Genomic DNA, 16,780 nt, shown 5'->3' on the forward strand with positions numbered 1-16,780 from the left:
TAACAAAACGAATCACGTTACAAATAATAACAGTTTTCCGTTTCCCGCGGGGGCTAAATTCTAACTTTGAACAGGAAACGGCAACACAAGCTAACAGAAATTTAGCATTTTTTTGTGTGCGTGCGTTAGCATGGACGTGGACGGCACCATGATGGTGGACTGGAACGAATGGCGCGAGCACTTCCTGTTTCATCCCGCCCACAACCTGCAGGAAATCATCCGCTATTGGAAGCACACTTCGGTAAGGACTCGTTGGCGCCCCCCGATGGATTTTAGTGGGATTGTCTCGGAAAGGCATTAGCCGTCTAGAATAACCAGGTCATGTCCCCGTCCCGCTGGCCCTTTAATCCGGCTTTACGGAAAGTATGAGGGCGTTTTCTACGTGCTTCCTCTCACATTTCCCATGTTTTTACTCCCCAGTCATTTACGATTCCCGTGAGCTTGGTTAGAAATTGAAGTCCGGTATCCGATCGGATCTGTTAATACCGTTAGGTAACGGGGAATTGGCCTCGTCTTATCTCTAAATAGTCATGTGGCTAATACCTTAAAACAGGGGTGACGAGAGAGAGAGAAAGAGAGAGAGAGAGAGAGAGAGAGAAAGAGAAAAGAGACAGAAAGACAACAGAGAGAGAAGAAAGGAGAGATAGAGAGAGAGAAAATAGACAAAAAGATCAGAGAGAAAAGGAAAGAGAGAAAGAGAAAAAAAGAGAGAGATAAAGAGAAAAGAGACTGAAAGACAGCAGAGAGAGAAGGAAAGGGAGGAAAAAGAGAGACATAAAGAGAAAAGAGACAGAAAAACAGCAGAGAGAGAGAAGGAAAGAGAGAGAAAGAAAAAAAGAGAGGGATGAAGAGAAAAGAGACAGAAAGACAGCAGATAGGGAAGGAAAGAGAGAGAGAGAGAGAGAGAGAGAGAGAGAGAAAGAGGGATGAAGAGACAAAAAGACAGCAGAGAGAGAAGGAAAGAGAGTGAGAGAGAGAAAAAAAGAGATAAAGAGAAGAGAGACAGAAAGACAGCAGAGAGAGAAGGAAAGAGAGAAACAGAGGCAAAGAGAAAAGAGACAGAAAGGCAGCAGAGAGAGAAGGAAAGAGAGAGAAAGAAAAAAGAGAGGGATGAAGAGAAAAGAGACAGACAGACACCAGAGAGGGAAGGAAAGAGAGTCAGAGAGAGAAAGGGAGAGATAAAGAGAAAAGAGACAAAAAGAAAGCAGAGAAGAAAAGAGAGTGAGAGAGAGAAAGAGAGAGAGAGAAAGAGAAAAGAGACAGAAAGACAACAGAGAGAGAAGAAAGGATAGAGAGAGAGAAAATGGACAAAAAGATCAGAGAGAAAAGGAAAGAGAAAAAAAGAGAGAGATAAAGAGAAAAGAGACATAAAAACAGCAGAGAGAGAAGGAAAGAGAGAGAGATAAAGAGACAGAAAGGCAGCAGAGAGAGAAGGAAAGAGAGAGAAAGAAAAAAAGAGAGGGATAAAGAGAAAAGAGACAGACAGACACCAGAGAGGGAAGGAAAGAGAGAGTCAGAGAAAGGGAGAGAGAAAGAGAAAAGAGACAGAAAGACAGCAGATAGGGAAGGAAAGAGAAAGAGAGAGAGAGAAAGAGAAAAAGAGGGATGAAGAGACAAAAAGACAGCAGAGAGAGAAGGAAAGAGAGTGAGAGAGAGAAAAAAAGAGATAGAGAAGAGAGAAAGAAAGACAGCAGAGAGAGAAGGAAAGAGAGAAACAGAGGCAAAGAGAAAAGAGACAGAAAGACAGCAGAGAGAGAAAGAAAGAGAGAAACAGAGATAAAGAGAAAAGAGACAGAACGACAGCAGAGAGAGAAGGAAAGAGAGAGAGAGAAAGAGAGATACATAGAAAAGAAACAGAAATAAATCAGAGAGAGAAGGAAAGAGAGAGAGAGAAAAGGAGAGATGAAGAGAAAAGAGACAAAAAAGACAGCAGAGAAGGAAAGAGTGAGAGAGAGAAAAAGACAGCAGAGAGAGAAGGAAAGAGAGAGAAAAAGATCAAGATAAAAGAGGCAGAACGACAGCAGAGAAAGAGAGAGAGAAAGAGAGAGAGAGAAAGAGAGAGAGAGAGAGAGAGAAATAGACAAGGAAATTGAAAGAGAAAGTGGGTAGTGCGAAAAAATGAGAATGAACGAAAGAGGTTTAAAGAAAGACTGAAAACAAGGGAAACAGACAAGGAAAGAGAGAGAGAAAGGGGGAATTAGAGAGATAAATGAAGAGCACAAAAGAGAAGGGGAGAAAAGAGAGAGGGGGAGAAAAGAGTAAAGGAAAAAAATTAAAAAGTTAGAAAGAAAGAAAGTTAGAAAGAGATAATCTTAGAGAGAGGGGGGAAAGAAAAAGGATGAGAAAAAAACTGAAAAGAAAGGGAGACAAAGAGAGATAAAGAGTGAGCGAGAGAAAGAAAGAAAGAGAAAAAAGTAAAGAAAAAGTAGAAAACAAAGGAGAGAGTCAAAGAGAAAAGGGGAGCAAGAGAGAGATAAATAGAAAAAGAAAGAGTGAGAGAGAGGGTAAAAAGGAAAGAAAGAAGTACAAAAAATGAAAGTGAGCAAAAAAAAGAGAAAGAAAAAGGAAGAGATAAAGAAAGACAGAAAGAGAGATACTTCTGCAGTTGCTTTGCGAGTGGTGCGACATCATGTGGACATATTTAGAACTGCAGTTAATTATTCTTTTGTGGTTCTCAGCATTGTCTCGCTGACTAGATTAAAACCCTTGGCGAGGACGGATTAGGCCGCTTTTAATCCGGCCTGCTGAAACAAACACCCTGAGAAGCACAAGAGAGAAAAAAATCAGCTGTAGTTTGGAATATGTCCACTTGATGTCGCCAGGCAACACTCGCAAAGTTTTACTTTCTCTCTCTCTCTCTCTCTCTCTCTCCCCCTCCATCTTTCTTTCTCTCTTGCTTTAATCTCTTTTCAATCTTTCTATCTCTTCTTCTTTACCTATTATTCTTGCTTCCTCTCTATTTTACCTTTTCTCACTCTTTCTTTTTTCTCTCTTTCTTTTATTCTTTTGACTCTTTAGTCTGTTTCTTTCTCACCCTCTCTCTCTTTCTTTATCTGGCTCCCTCTTTTTCTCTTTTCTCATTCTTTCTCTCGATCCCCGTGTCTCTCTTTCTTAACTACTCTTTCACTTTCTTTCTCTCTCTTTCTGTTCTTTCATTTTATTCCTCTCGCCTTTCTTTTTTCCTTTCTCTCTCTATTGCTCGCTCTCTTGCTGTATCTCTTTTCTCTGTCTCTTTCCTTCTCGCTCTTACTCTGTCTATCTTGTTCTCTCTCCTTTTCTTTCTTTTTTTTCTGACTTTCTCTCTCTCTCACTCCTTTTTCTCTTTCTCACACTCACTCTTTTGTTCTTTCTGTATCCCTGTCTTGTTTTATCTTCACTTCATTAGTTTTCTTTCTCTCAGTATCTTTTTCATTGTCTTTATTTCTTACTTCTTTCTGTTTTCGTCCTTCTTTCTTTTCACTGTTTCTTTCTTTTCCTCTCTCCCTTTTTCTCCCCTTTCTTTCTATTGTGCTTTCTCTCTCTCTCTCTCTCCCTTTTATTTCTCACTCTTTTTTTCTCACCTTTTCTCTTTCTTTCGTTCTTTTGTCTCTCTTCATTCTTTTGTCTCTTTTGTCTGACTCTCTTTCTCTTTCTTTATCTGGCTCCCTCTTTTTTTCTCTTCTTTCATTCTTTCTTTCTTTCTCCCTCCATCCCATTGACTATCTTTCTTAACTTTTCTTTCTTTCCATTCTTTCTTTTTATTCCTCTCTCCTTTCTTTCTTCATTTCTCTCTCTATTGCACTCTCTTGCTTTATTTCTTTTCTCTCTCTCTTTCCTTCTCTCTCTCATACTGTGTCTCCCTTGTTCTCTCATTTTCTCTCTCCTTTTCCTTACTTTCTCTCTCTCTTTCTCACTCCTTTACCTCTTTCTCACACTCGCTCTTTTGCTTTTCGGTATCCCTGTCTTGTTTTCTCTTCTTTCATTATTTTTCTCTTCGTCTTTATCTTTTTAGTTGTCTTTATTTCTTACCTCTTTCTGGTTTTGTCTTTCTTTCTTTTCACTCTCTTTCTTTCTCTTCCTCTCCAGAGTCCTTTTTTCTGCTTCGTTCTTTATTTCCTACACCTTTGTGTTTCATGTTTTCTTCTGTTGTTTCTTACTTTCTAGCTTTTTGTTTCCTTTTTTTGTTTTCCATTTTCCTAGCTTTGTAGTTTATTTTTCTTGTCTTTTTCTGCTCTTTATTTTCCCTTTTTTCTTATGTTTGTTTCTTCTTTTTCCCTCCTTCCTATAGCTTTTTCTTTCTTCTTTCATGTTTTCCCCCTTTTTCTTTTTTTTTCTTTTTTCTCTCCTTTTTTTGTTTACTTTGTTATTTTTGTCTGGTTTTCTATTTTTTTGCTTTATATTTTTCCCCCTATTTAAGTCATTTTGTGCATAATAATTGGAAATACACTAGATGGATGAAAACAACAAAAACAATCTGAAGAGCCGATGGGTACCGAATATCTATTTATCTATGGTATCTATCTATGGTGTCTATCCATGGTATGTATCTATCCAGGGTATCTATCTATCTATCTATGGTATCTATCTATCTATCTATCTATGGTATCAATCTATCTATGGTATCTATCCATGGTATCTATCCATGGTATCTTTCTATCTATGGTATCTATCTATGGTATCTATCTATCTATGGTATCAATGGTATCTATCTATATATGGTATCAATCTATCTATCCAGGGTATCTATCTATCTATCTATGGTATCTATCTATCTATCTATCTATGGTATCAATCTATCTATGGTATCTATCCATGGTATCTATCCATGGTATCTTTCTATCTATGGTATCTATCTATGGTATCTATCTATCTATGGTATCAATGGTATCTATCTATATATGGTATCAATCTATCTATCCAGGGTATCTATCTATCTATCTATGGTATCGATCTATCTATCTATCTATGGTATCAATCTATCTATGGTATCTATCCATGGTATCTATCCATGGTATCTTTCTATCTATGGTATCTATCTATGGTATCTATCTATCTATGGTATCAATGGTATCTATCTATATATGGTATCAATCTATCTATCCAGGGTATCTATCTATCTATCTATGGTATCTATCTATCTATCTATCTATGGTATCAATCTATCTATGGTATCTATCCATGGTATCTATCCATGGTATCTTTCTATCTATGGTATCTATCTATGGTATCTATCTATCTATGGTATCAATGGTATCTATCTATATATGGTATCAATCTATCTATCTATGGTATCCATCTATCCATCTATGGTATCAATCTATCCATCTATGGTATCTATCTATCCATGGTATCAATCTATGGTATCTATCTATCCATGGTATCCATCTATCTATCTATAGTATCAATCTATCCATCTATGGTATCAATCTATCCATCTATGGTATCTATCTATCCATGGTATCTATCTATGGTGTCCATCTATCCATCTATCTATCTATGGTATCCATCTATCAATCTATGGTATCCATCTATGGTATCTATCTATCCATGGTATCTATCTATCCATGGTATCTATCTATCCATGGTATCCATCTATCTATCTATGGTATCAATCTATCCATCTATGGTATCTATCTATCCATGGTATCCATCTATGGTATCCATCTATCCATCTATTTATCTATGGTATCCATCTATCAATCTATGGTATCCATCTATGGTATCAATCTATCTATCTATGGTATCAATCTATCCATCTATGGTATCTATCTATCCATGATATCCATCTATGGTATCCATCTATCCATCTATTTATCTATGGTATCCATCTATGGTATCAATCTATCTATCCATGGTATCAATCTATCCATCTATGGTATCTATCTATCCATGGTATCAATCTATCCATCTATGGTATCTATCTATCCATGGTATCTCTCTATGGTATCTATCTATCCATGGTATCCATCTATCTATCTATGGTATCAATCTATCCACCTATGGTATCTATCTATCCATGGTATCAATCTATCCATCTATGGTATCTATCTATCCATGGTATCTATCTATCTAATTACACAAGACAGGACACCATATAAAAAGCCATCAGGCAGCAACTAAGATAGCCGCGAGCAATGATAAACATTGCTTATTTACGGCTTCTAAATTATTTACAGTGCAAATAGGAATGAAATAACAAAGAGGTGCAGTTCAGTTCAGTTCAGATTGGAATTGAATATTGTGACAGCTTCAGGGAAGAAGCTGTGTCTCCGTCTATTTGTTCTGGCTCCAATAGATCTGTATCGCCTACTAGAAGGTAATGTAGAAAGCTAGCATTGTCTTTTTTCCATGCCCATCGTGAGAGAGGGGGAAAAGAAAGGGAGAGGAGGAAAGAAATCCAAAGAGAAATAGAAAGACAGAAGGAGAGAAAAGAGAAAAAAAAGCGCGAAGGGTAGGAAGAGAGAAAGAGAGAAGAGAGAAAAGGAAAAAAGGAAGTTAAAGCAAAAGAAGTTAAAAGGACCCGGAGAGAGAAAGAGACAAAGAACAACAAAAGAAGAGAAAAAGAGAGACACAGAGAGTGAAAGAGACAGAGAGAGATTATCATTCATAACATTCGATGACATTTACACTTGGGATAAACAAGCCGGGAATTTCCCTTTTCATATCCTAATACGTTCCCCTTATGTCAAGCTGACTCCCAATCCACAACAGTAGCAAAATAAGGGGTTTCTTTAGCCTGTCAGAGAATATCCCCAAATCATCCACTATGCTAAAACTAGCATTATCTGTCATTTATGTATAGAACTAGCATGGTCTTTTTTATGCCCTGATGGTCATTTTTAATGCTAAAAACTAGCATTGTCTTCCACGCAGAAAACTATGGTCATTTTCTATGCCAGTTGTTTCCAAAGTGGGTGGTACTGCCCCCCTGGGGGCGGTGGAAAGATCTAGGGGGGCGGTGAGGGGGAAGAGGGCGGTAGGGGGGCGCTAGGGGGGTGGCAGTCTGATGTCAAATTCAGAAGTTTGAATGTAGTGCAGTTGTGAAACTGCAAAGCACTGCAGGTTTTTTCAAGGTTTTGTTACTGTTCGAGTTTTAAAAGCGCCGACCAATCAGAGGCAAGTTTTAAGAATAGCACAAGCCAATAAACGCGATTCAAAGTTTGCAAGCACCACACTATGCCACACCCACAGAGTGAGCTCATGGAGTGTCATGGCGGACTCCGTAAACATAGTCCCAGAGTCAACAGACGAGAAGGAAACGAAGCTTGCGCGACATCACTCGCAAACGTGTTCACTGACCCGTTTTGTGTTCCCGTAGGTTCTGGATATCGGAGACAGCCTGGCAATTCCCGACGAATTCACCGAAGACGAAAAGAGTTCTGGCGGTTGGTGGAAGCAACTGGTAGCGGGCGCCGTGGCGGGCTCCGTCTCCCGGACCGGAACCGCTCCCCTGGACCGGTTGAAGGTTTTCATGCAGGTGAGGGAAAAAGGAAACGATGAACCATTTTGCGCCGATTGGGAATCGGACCCGATGATTTTTTTTGCCGCAGGTTCACTCCAACAAAAGCAACAAAATCAACCTGGCTAAAGGTTTCCGGCAGATGATCGTGGAGGGCGGAGTCTCGTCGCTATGGCGGGGGAACGGAATTAACGTTTTGAAGATCGCGCCCGAGACCGCCATTAAGTTTATGGCCTACGAGCAGGTCAACAACTTCAATGTCGTTTTAACCCAATGAGGATAGAGTGTGGCCTTGGCCCCGCCCACAAAAAAAACAATCATTAAATTAGATTCTCAGTCATAGAAGAAAAATTTAATGCTAGCTTTTCGCGCAGGCAAATGGTGTGCATTTCTATAGCGCTTTTCAAGTCAATGAAGTCCTTCCAAAGCGCTTTACAATGTGCTTCACACTTATCCATTCACACACACACTCACACACCAACAGGGAGTCAGCCTCCAAACGTTTTGAGGATAATCAAGATGCTAAATGGTAAATGGTTTGCATTTCTATAGCGCTTTCCAAGTCAATGAAGACCTCCCAAAGCTTCACACTTACCCATTCACACACACATTCACACACCAATAGGGAGTCAGCCTAGACTTGGTTAAAATCAAAAACCATGTCATAAGCCGGGATGGGAGAGCAGATGTGGTCGGGATCAAAAAATAGGTCATAATTCGGGCCGGGAGAGCAGACGTGGTCGGGATCAAAAACGGGGTTGTAAGTCGGGACAGGAGATTAGACGTGGTCGGGATCAAAAACCGGGTCGTAAGCCGGGACAGTAGAGCAGACATGGTCAGGATAAAAAAAACGGGTAGTAAGTCGGGACGAAAGAGCAGACGTGGTCGAGATCAAAACGGGTCGTAAGCCAGAACGGGAGAGTAGACATAGTCGGGGACAAAAAGAGGTCGCAAGCTGGGACGGGAGAGAAAAAACGGGGTCGGAAGCAAGTCGTAAGCCAGAACGGGAGAGTAGACGTAGTCGTGGACACAAAGAGATTGTAAGATGGGACGGGAGAGCAAAAATGCGGTCGAGGTCGGAAGCAAGTCGTAAGCCAGAACGGGAGAGTAGACGTAGTCGGGGACAATAGAGGTCGTAAGCTGGGACGGGAGAGCAAAAACGCGGTCGAGGTCGGAAACGAGTCGTAAGCCAGAACGGGAGAGTAGACGTAGTCGGGGACAAAAAGAGGTCGTAAGCCGGGACGGGAGAGCAGACGTGGTCAGGATCAAATCGGGTCGTAGCCGGAGACAGACGGGAACAAAAATGGGACAGGTGGGAGTCAGGGTCGAAATAGGCTTGCCTAGTGTAAACTGAGGTTTGCAGACGGACAGACAGCATGGGACGGACAGGACTGGGTTTAAATAGTGACAGGGAGCCAATCAAAACCCGCGGCGGTTGGCGCCAAATGAGCTGGCACAGGTGATTCACATCAGTAATCATGACATTTGCTATATACAACTTGCGAAAATCTCTGTAGGCAAAATAACCATACGTAGGAAATTGAGCGAGAACTAGGACACTATCAGGTGTTTGTTGGAGCGCCATTGTTATTTAGGGATTTCTATTTTTTTTTCTCGCAGTTTAAGAAGTTGCTGTCGACGGAAGGCGAAAAGATCGAGACTCACAAAAGATTTCTCTCCGGTTCGTTGGCCGGAGCCACGGCGCAGACCGCCATTTACCCCATGGAGGTGAGATCGCGTCACTGTCCCTTTAAGAAGCTCCCAAATTAGAGAAATTCTGCAAAAAACATGAATTAAGGATGATTTTAGGAATCAATACCGCTTGTACAGGGGTCTCCAACCTTGAGGACAGCTGGTTGACTGAATCAAAATAACGCTACTTTCTACTTATCTCTCCTTTTTCTTTCATTCTTTAAGCTCTCTGCCTCTGTCGCTCTCTTTTTACTTATTTTTCCACTGCTTCCCTCCCTAGCCACTCACTTATGTTAGCCACTTGGCTGCAGGTTACAGCTTGCCGCTATTGTTATCGTTAGTTGCAGCTGTGATTCTGCGTCGATCTCCTTCTGCAGCTGAGTATCATCATTCAGTCATCTTTGACCTTTTTTTTTTCACTGTTTCCTTCTCTAGCCACTCATGGTAACTCATTGCAGTGGCAATTGTCATTTTCAGCCAGTTCTTGTTCTGTGTCACTTGCCTTCCATAGCTAGCCATGCAAACCAAAGTCAATAAGTACTGTGATTTATGAAGCTTTGACTTATTTTTCCACTGCTTCCTCCTTTAGCCACTAAGTCCTGTTAGATGCAGGCTAAGGCTTTCTGCAATTGTTATCGTTAGTTGCGCATGTCATTCTGCATCACTCTCCGACCGCTGCTCAGTATCATGATTCAGTCATCTTTGACCTTTTTTTTCACTGTTGCCTTCTCTAGCCACTCAGTCATGTTATCCACTTGGCTGCAGGCTATGGCTTTTTTCTAGTGGCAATTGTCATTTTTAGCCAGTTTTCTGTGTCGCTCGTCTTCCATAGCTGGCCATGCAAATCAAAGTCAATGATTCCTGTGATTCATGAATCTTTGACTTGTTTTCCACTGCTTCCTCCTCTAGCCACTCACTCAAGTTAGCTGCAGGCTAAGGCTTTCTGCTATTGTTATCGTTAGTGGCGCATGTCCTTCTGCGTCACTCTCCGACCGCAGCTGAGTATCATGATCCAGTCATCTTTGACCTTTTTTTTCACTGTTGCCTTCTCTAGCCACTCATGGTAACCACTTGGCTGCAGGCTATGGCTTGACTCTAGCATCAATTGTCATTCCATAGCTGGCCATACAAACCAAAAGTCAATGAGTCCTGTGATTCATGAATCTTTGACTTCTTTTCCATTGCTTCCTTCTCTAGCCACTCACTCATGTTTTTCACTTGGCTGCAGGCTATGGCTTGCCTCTAGCTGCATTTGTGATTTTTAGCTAATTCTTCTGTATCACTTGCCTTTAATAGCTGGCGAAGCAAACACAAGTTAATGCATACTGTGAATCATGAATCTTTGACTTATTTTTCCACCGATTCCTCCTTTAGCCACTCACTCAAGTTAGCTGCAGGCTAAGGCTTTCTGATATTATTGATAGTTGTGCATGCCATTCTGCGTCACTCTCCTACCGCTGCTCAGTATCATGATTAAGCCATCTTGACCCTATTTCTTTCACCGTTGCCTTCTCTAGCCACCCATGTTAACCCCCCGTCGCTATCGTAAGCTGCTCCCTTGCTTTTGCAATCGTTTTAAATCGGCCTATTTCGGTAGCTCGAGTGAGCCAATCACAGCGTCTCTGACCAACCCCAGCCATCGGTTCGTTTCAGTCGCTCCGGGGTGGGGATTAACAGCAACTCTCCCGTTTTTTCCCAAGGTCTTAAAAACCCGGCTGACCCTCCGGAAAAGCGGTCAGTATTCCGGAATGCTGGACTGCGCCAAGACCATCCTGAAGAAGGAAGGCGCCAAGGCCTTCTACAAGGGCTACGTTCCCAACCTGCTGGGAATCCTCCCTTACGCCGGAATCGACCTGGCCGTCTACGAGGTAAGCCGAACCGTCGGGGTTTTGAGGGACCCCCTTTGGGTTATTTTGCACCTTTCGCCGCAGAGTCTGAAGAACGCCTGGCTGTCCTACCACACCAAAGACTCGGCCAATCCGGGGGTCCTGGTCCTGCTGGGCTGCGGGACCGTCTCGAGCACTTGCGGACAGCTAGCTAGCTACCCGTTAGCCCTGGTGCGCACCCGCATGCAAGCCAAAGGTGAATTGCCATCAAATGTTTTCAATTATTTCCTAGCGTCATTTAATAGTCATTTGATTATTGATTATAATTTGTTTATCATAACTCTAAATCCTTTATAATCCTTGATTTTTCAAAATTTGTCTTCATTTTTATTATTTATGAATGATTTAGTATGTGTTTAGGTTTTTGATATTATAGTTCTAATTGTTAGAAGTATACACAACTAAAGAGCTATGAACTTGCTAAACTCTAAAGTTAAAGGTTCTTTAACTCAGTGTTAAAGTGATACGAACCTGCCGTAACTAAAGAGTTAATGCAGTCAAGCGTTAGCGCTGGAGTTGGCACATCTTGAAAACCTGAACTAAAGAGTTAAAGCATCTTAAAAACTTCGAGTAAGTTTTTAAGATGAGATATAGTAAGTTTCTAGCTCTGAGTTAAATCAAATAAATTTGATGTAACAGGTAAACCTGCTGTAACTAAAGAGTTAATGCAGTTAAACGTTGTAAGCGCTGCAGTTGACACAGTTTGAAAACTTGAACTAAAGAGTTAAAGCATCTTAAAAGCTTTGACTCAGCTCTAAACTAGCTATACTCTGAGTTAAACTGTCTCTAAAACTAAAACAATAAACCTGCAGTAACTCTAGAGTTAGTACAGTTAAGCACTCTTAACTCAGGTTAACATAGGGTTTAAGGCATCTTTAAAGCTTTAACTCAGAGCGAGAAACTTACTCCGTCTCAAATGAATCCATCTTTAAACCTCCAACACCGAGTTAAAGAGTTAGAGCTTTAAGGATTATTTGATTTGAGATAGAGTAAGTTTATAGCTCTAAGTTAAATCAAATACATTTGATGTAACATATAACAGGTAAACCTGCTGTAACTAAAGAGTTAATGCAGTCAAGCATTAGCGCTGCAGTTAGCACAGCTTGAAAACTTGAACTAAAGAGTAAAAGTAACTTAAAAGCTTTGACTCTGGGATTTAAACTTGCTATACCCTGAGTTAAAGTGTGTCTAATACGAAACGATAAACCTGCAGTAACTCCAGAGTCAATGCAGTTAAGCACTCTTAACTCGGGTTAACATAGGGTTTAAGGCATCTTTAAAGTTTTAACTCAGAGCGAGAAACTTACTCCGTCTCAAATCAAATCATCTTTAAACCTCCAACGCCGAGTTAAAGCGTTAGAGCTTTAAAGATAATTTGATTCGAAACAGAGTAAGTTTATAGCTCTGAGTTAAAGCTATAACTTTGATGTAACCTGTCACAGGTAAAGCTTGAAAAATATTTTGAGTTACAGCTATAGATTTTCTTTGATTAAAGACCAAGCAGCTTCAAAGCTTTGACTCAAGAGTTAAAAACAAACTTAATACTTTTAATCAGGGCTATAAACTTGCTTAACTCTAAAGGTAAAGTGTCTGTTAAAGTGATACGAACCTGCCGTAACGAGTTAATGCAGTCAAGCTTTGTTAGTGCTGCAGTTGGCACAGCTTGAAAACTTGAACTAAAGAGTTAAAACATCTTAAAAGCTTTGACTCGGAGCTCTAAACTTGCTATACCCCGAGTTAAAGTGTCTCAAACTAAAACAATAAACCTGCAGTAACTCCAGAGTTAGTGCAGTAAAGCACTCTTAACTCGGGAGTTGATGCAGCCTTAGAGTTTTAACTTAGGGGTTAAGGCATCTTTAAAGCTTCTACTCTGAGTGAAAAATTTACTCCGTCTCAAATTAAATCATCTTCAAACCTCCAACTCCGAGTTAAAGAGTTAGAGCTTTAAAGATGCCACAGGCTTAAAGCTTTAACTTAAGAATTAAAGAAAAGTTAAAGTTTAACTGTGCTTTAAAGTGATAAACCTGCTATAACTCGAGAATCAAACACTGTTAACTCAGGAGTTAATGTGGCCTAAAAGCTATGAGTAAATAGTTTAAAGTACCTTCAAAGCTTTAACTCTGATTTAAAGTGATAAACCTGCTGTAACTCAAGAGTTAAACACTGTTAACTCTAGAGTTAATGTGACCTAAAATGTATGAGTAAAAAGTTAAAAGTATATATTGAAAGTTTTAACTCTGCTTTAAAGTGATAAATCTGCTGTAACTCAAGAGTTAAACACTGTTAACTCTAGAGTTAATGTGACCTAAAATCTATGTGTAAAAAGTTAAAAGTATATATTGAAAGCTTCAACTCTGATTTAAAGTGATAAACCTGCTGTAACTCAAGAGTTAAACACTAAGGCGTTAATGTGGCCTAAAAGTGATGAGTAAAAAGTTAAAAGTATATATTGAAAACTTTAACTCTGATTTAAAGTGATAAACCTGCTATAACTCAAGAGTTAAACACTAAGGAGTTAATGTGGCATAAAAGCTATGAGTAAAAAGTCAAAAGTATATTGAAAGTTTTAACTCTGCTTTAAAGTGATAAATCTGCTGTAACTCAAGAGTTAAACACTGTTAACTCTAGAGTTAATGTGACCTAAAATCTATGAGTAAAAAGTTAAAAGTATATATTGAAAGTTTTAACTCTGCTTTAAAGTGATAAATCTGCTGTAACTCAAGAGTTAAACACTGTTAATTCTAGAGTTAATGTGACCTAAAATCTATGTGTAAAAAGTTAAAAGTATATATTGAAAGCTTTAACTCTGATTTAAAGTGATAAACCTGCTGTAACTCAAGAGTTAAACACTAAGGCGTTAATGTGGCCTAAAAGTGATGAGTAAAAAGTTAAAAGTATATATTGAAAACTTTAACTCTGATTTAAAGTGATAAACCTGCTATAACTCAAGAGTTAAACACTAAGGAGTTAATGTGGCCTAAAAGTGATGAGTAAAAAGTTAAAAGTATATATTGAAAACTTTAACTCAGATTTAAAGTGATAAACCTGCTGTAACTCGAGTTAAACACTAAGGAGTTAATGTGGCCTAAAAGCTGTGAGTAAAAAGTTAGAAGTATATTGAAAGCTTTAACTCCAATTTAAAGTGATAAACCTGCTGTAACTCAAGAGTTAAACACTGTTAACTCGGGAGTTAATGAGACCTAAAAGCTATGAGTAAAAAGTTAAAAGTAAATCGAAAGTTTTAACTCTGCTTTAAAGTGATAACCCTGCTCAAGAGTTAAACACTGTTAACTCATGAGTTAATTGCGGCCTTAAAGCTTTGAGTAAAAAGTTGAAAGAACCAAAAAGCTTTAACTAACTCTGATTTCAAGTGATGAACTTGCTGTAACGAAGACGTCCTAAGTCATCCTTAAAGCATCATCGAAACTAGCATACATTATGATCTGCGAGTTAAATCATCTTTAAAGCTTTAACTCTGTGTTAAAGCATCTCTCTTTCCCCAGCGTCCTTGAACGCCTCGGACCAGCCCAGCATGAGTTCCCTGATGAGGAGCATCGTGGCGAAAGACGGATTTTTCGGACTCTACCGGGGAATTTTGCCCAACTTCATGAAAGTCATTCCGGCCGTTAGCATCAGCTACGTGGTTTACGAGTACATGAAGACGGGATTGGGAATCAGTAAATGACTCCTACGGGTTTCCCACTGGACCCCCGATTGCACTAAGGACAGAAATGGCCATTATTTACATTTCTAGCATGCTCGCTCGTCTTCCTGCCGCTCGAATGTCCGATACTCTGCCGACCATACTTGAATCCTAGCTGAATGCAAAAAAAAAAACTGTGAAACCAAACCGCTCTCGTTTGATTTGTGTCCTCGACACCGAATGCATTTAATATTCGTTAACGCTTGGTCTACTGTCAGGACCAGAACGGAAACAGGACCCAATTGCGTAGCGTTTACCACAAGTTTTATTGGAGAAAGAGAAAGGGCTGCGCCCACGATCCGGTGTTCGCTGGAAGAACGTAAGCAAAAAAGAAGGAATGAATGAAAGCGAAAAGGAAGGAAGGAATACAGGCAAGGAATGAACAAAGGAAGGAAGGTGAAGACAGTGAGTAAAGCAAAAAAGGAAGGAAGATGAGAAGGAAAGCACAAAAGAAAGGAAGAGGGGAAGGAATCAAAAAAGAAAGAAAGAACGGAAAGCAAAAAAATGAAAAGAAGACTTAAAAGGAGAGAGGAAGGAAGGAAACCAAGAGAGCAAAAAAGAAGGAATGAATGAAACCAAAAAGGGAAGGAAGGAAGGGCAGTAGAAAATGAAGGAATACAGGCAAGAAATAAACAAAGGGAGGATGGACAGAAGCAAGAAAGGAAGGAAATCAAAAAAGGGTGGAAGGAGAGAGGCATAAAAAGAAGCAAGCAAAAAAGGAAAGTAAGCAGAGTGAAGGAAGGGGAAGGAGGGAAGCAAAGAAGGAAGGAAGGAAGAAAAGGAAGTAGTGAGGCAAAAAAGGAAGGAAAGAAGGCGGGAGGACGGCAAAAAAAGGAAGAGGGCAATAAAAGAAAGTAGGCAAGCATTATGTTCGATACTGTCAGGACCAGAACGGAAACAGAACCCAATCGCGTAATATTTCTCACAAGTTTTATTGAAGGAAAGAGAAAGGGCTGAGCCCACGATCCGGTGTTCGCTGGGCGCGGGAAGCAAGTCGCTCCCGTACTCGGATTGTGATCCGAACACGGAAGTGGATCTTCCGTAGCGAGCGATGGCGGTGTCAGGGACGGAAAAACATGTCAGTATTCGGGAATGGGAGAGCAAGGCGTGGTCGGAAGCGAGTCGTAAGCCAGAACGAGAGTGTAGACGTAGTCAGGGGACAAAAAGAGGTCGTAAGCCAGGACGGGAGAACAGACGTGATCAGGAGCAAAACAGGTCGTAGCCGGAGACAGACGGGAGCAAAAACGGGACAGGTGGGAGCTGAATGATTTTATACATTTGACTATAAGGGATTTTATACGATTGAATACAAGTTACATTTATTGAGTGCAATGAAGATTTTCACTGAGTGGGCTTCAGGTCATACTGTTCCAAATGCGAAATGCTTTGGCTGGGGAATTTTGAAAACAGGACTCTGACGGAGGACTGCAGGCGATGTTTGGAGAACAAGGCCCTGATGACGTAGAAACGCTCGGAGTTGTTTTGGTCAATTCCAGACATCGCGACGCTCTTCTCCGAGATAGTGGACCCCACGTGGGGGCTTTCCTGGCACGCCCATGGGAGGAGCCGGTACACCAGCTTGCGAAAAAAAACGTGGGCCGAGAGAAAGAAGCAGAAGATCGAGAGAGGAGGCTTGACAGAGACTCGAGCAACACTAATTCGGCTACATTTGGTGGAGTTCACTTCGTTAAATTGTTTAAGAAATTAAATCTGCCCCTGTGTGGAAATGCCGGTCTCTTGTCCATAATTTCCATCAAGAAACGAGCGCGCATTGTTAGGTGAATGTAGATTGTGTTTGGTTAATGGAGTCAAATAACTCATTCGAACAATTTGGTAAGCGAAACATTTTAATATTTAATTTCCTAACAGAGTCAGGGTCGAAAAAGGCTTGCCTAGTATACACTGAGGTTCGCATACGGACTGACAACAGGGGACAGACAGGACTGGGTTCAAACAGCCAAATGAGCAACACAGCTGAGTCACATCAGTAATCATGACACCTACGTGGTTTTCAAAATAAAATATGAAACATTCCCACGTTATCAGGTGTTTAAAATTTAA

General features: G+C 40.4%; 1 protein-coding gene across 5 annotated transcripts in view; it reads left to right on the forward strand.

Annotated features, from left to right (window-relative positions):
* LOC148376747 (mitochondrial adenyl nucleotide antiporter SLC25A24-like) overlaps positions 1 to 16,446 on the forward strand; it is a 56,808-nt gene extending 40,362 nt beyond the window's left edge. For 4 of the 5 annotated variants that reach the window (XM_088350313.1, XM_088350306.1, XM_088350320.1 and 1 more), the window contains 7 exons: positions 130 to 241; positions 7,298 to 7,456; positions 7,530 to 7,682; positions 9,059 to 9,166; positions 10,831 to 10,998; positions 11,062 to 11,212; positions 14,520 to 16,446. In XM_088350313.1, the coding sequence (XP_088206439.1) occupies positions 130 to 241; positions 7,298 to 7,456; positions 7,530 to 7,682; positions 9,059 to 9,166; positions 10,831 to 10,998; positions 11,062 to 11,212; positions 14,520 to 14,701 (1,033 nt within the window). In that variant the 3' untranslated portion in view covers positions 14,702 to 16,446. The remainder of the gene's footprint in view (positions 1 to 129; positions 242 to 7,297; positions 7,457 to 7,529; positions 7,683 to 9,058; positions 9,167 to 10,830; positions 10,999 to 11,061; positions 11,213 to 14,519) is intronic. The other variant, XR_015852280.1, reaches the window with a different exon arrangement.
* The last annotated feature ends 334 nt before the right edge of the window (positions 16,447 to 16,780 follow it).

This window comes from Urocampus carinirostris, chromosome 1 (genome assembly GCF_059441175.1).
Source record: "Urocampus carinirostris isolate Australia breed hairy pipefish chromosome 1, RoL_Ucar_1.0, whole genome shotgun sequence".
Classification (NCBI taxonomy): domain Eukaryota; kingdom Metazoa; phylum Chordata; class Actinopteri; order Syngnathiformes; family Syngnathidae; genus Urocampus; species Urocampus carinirostris.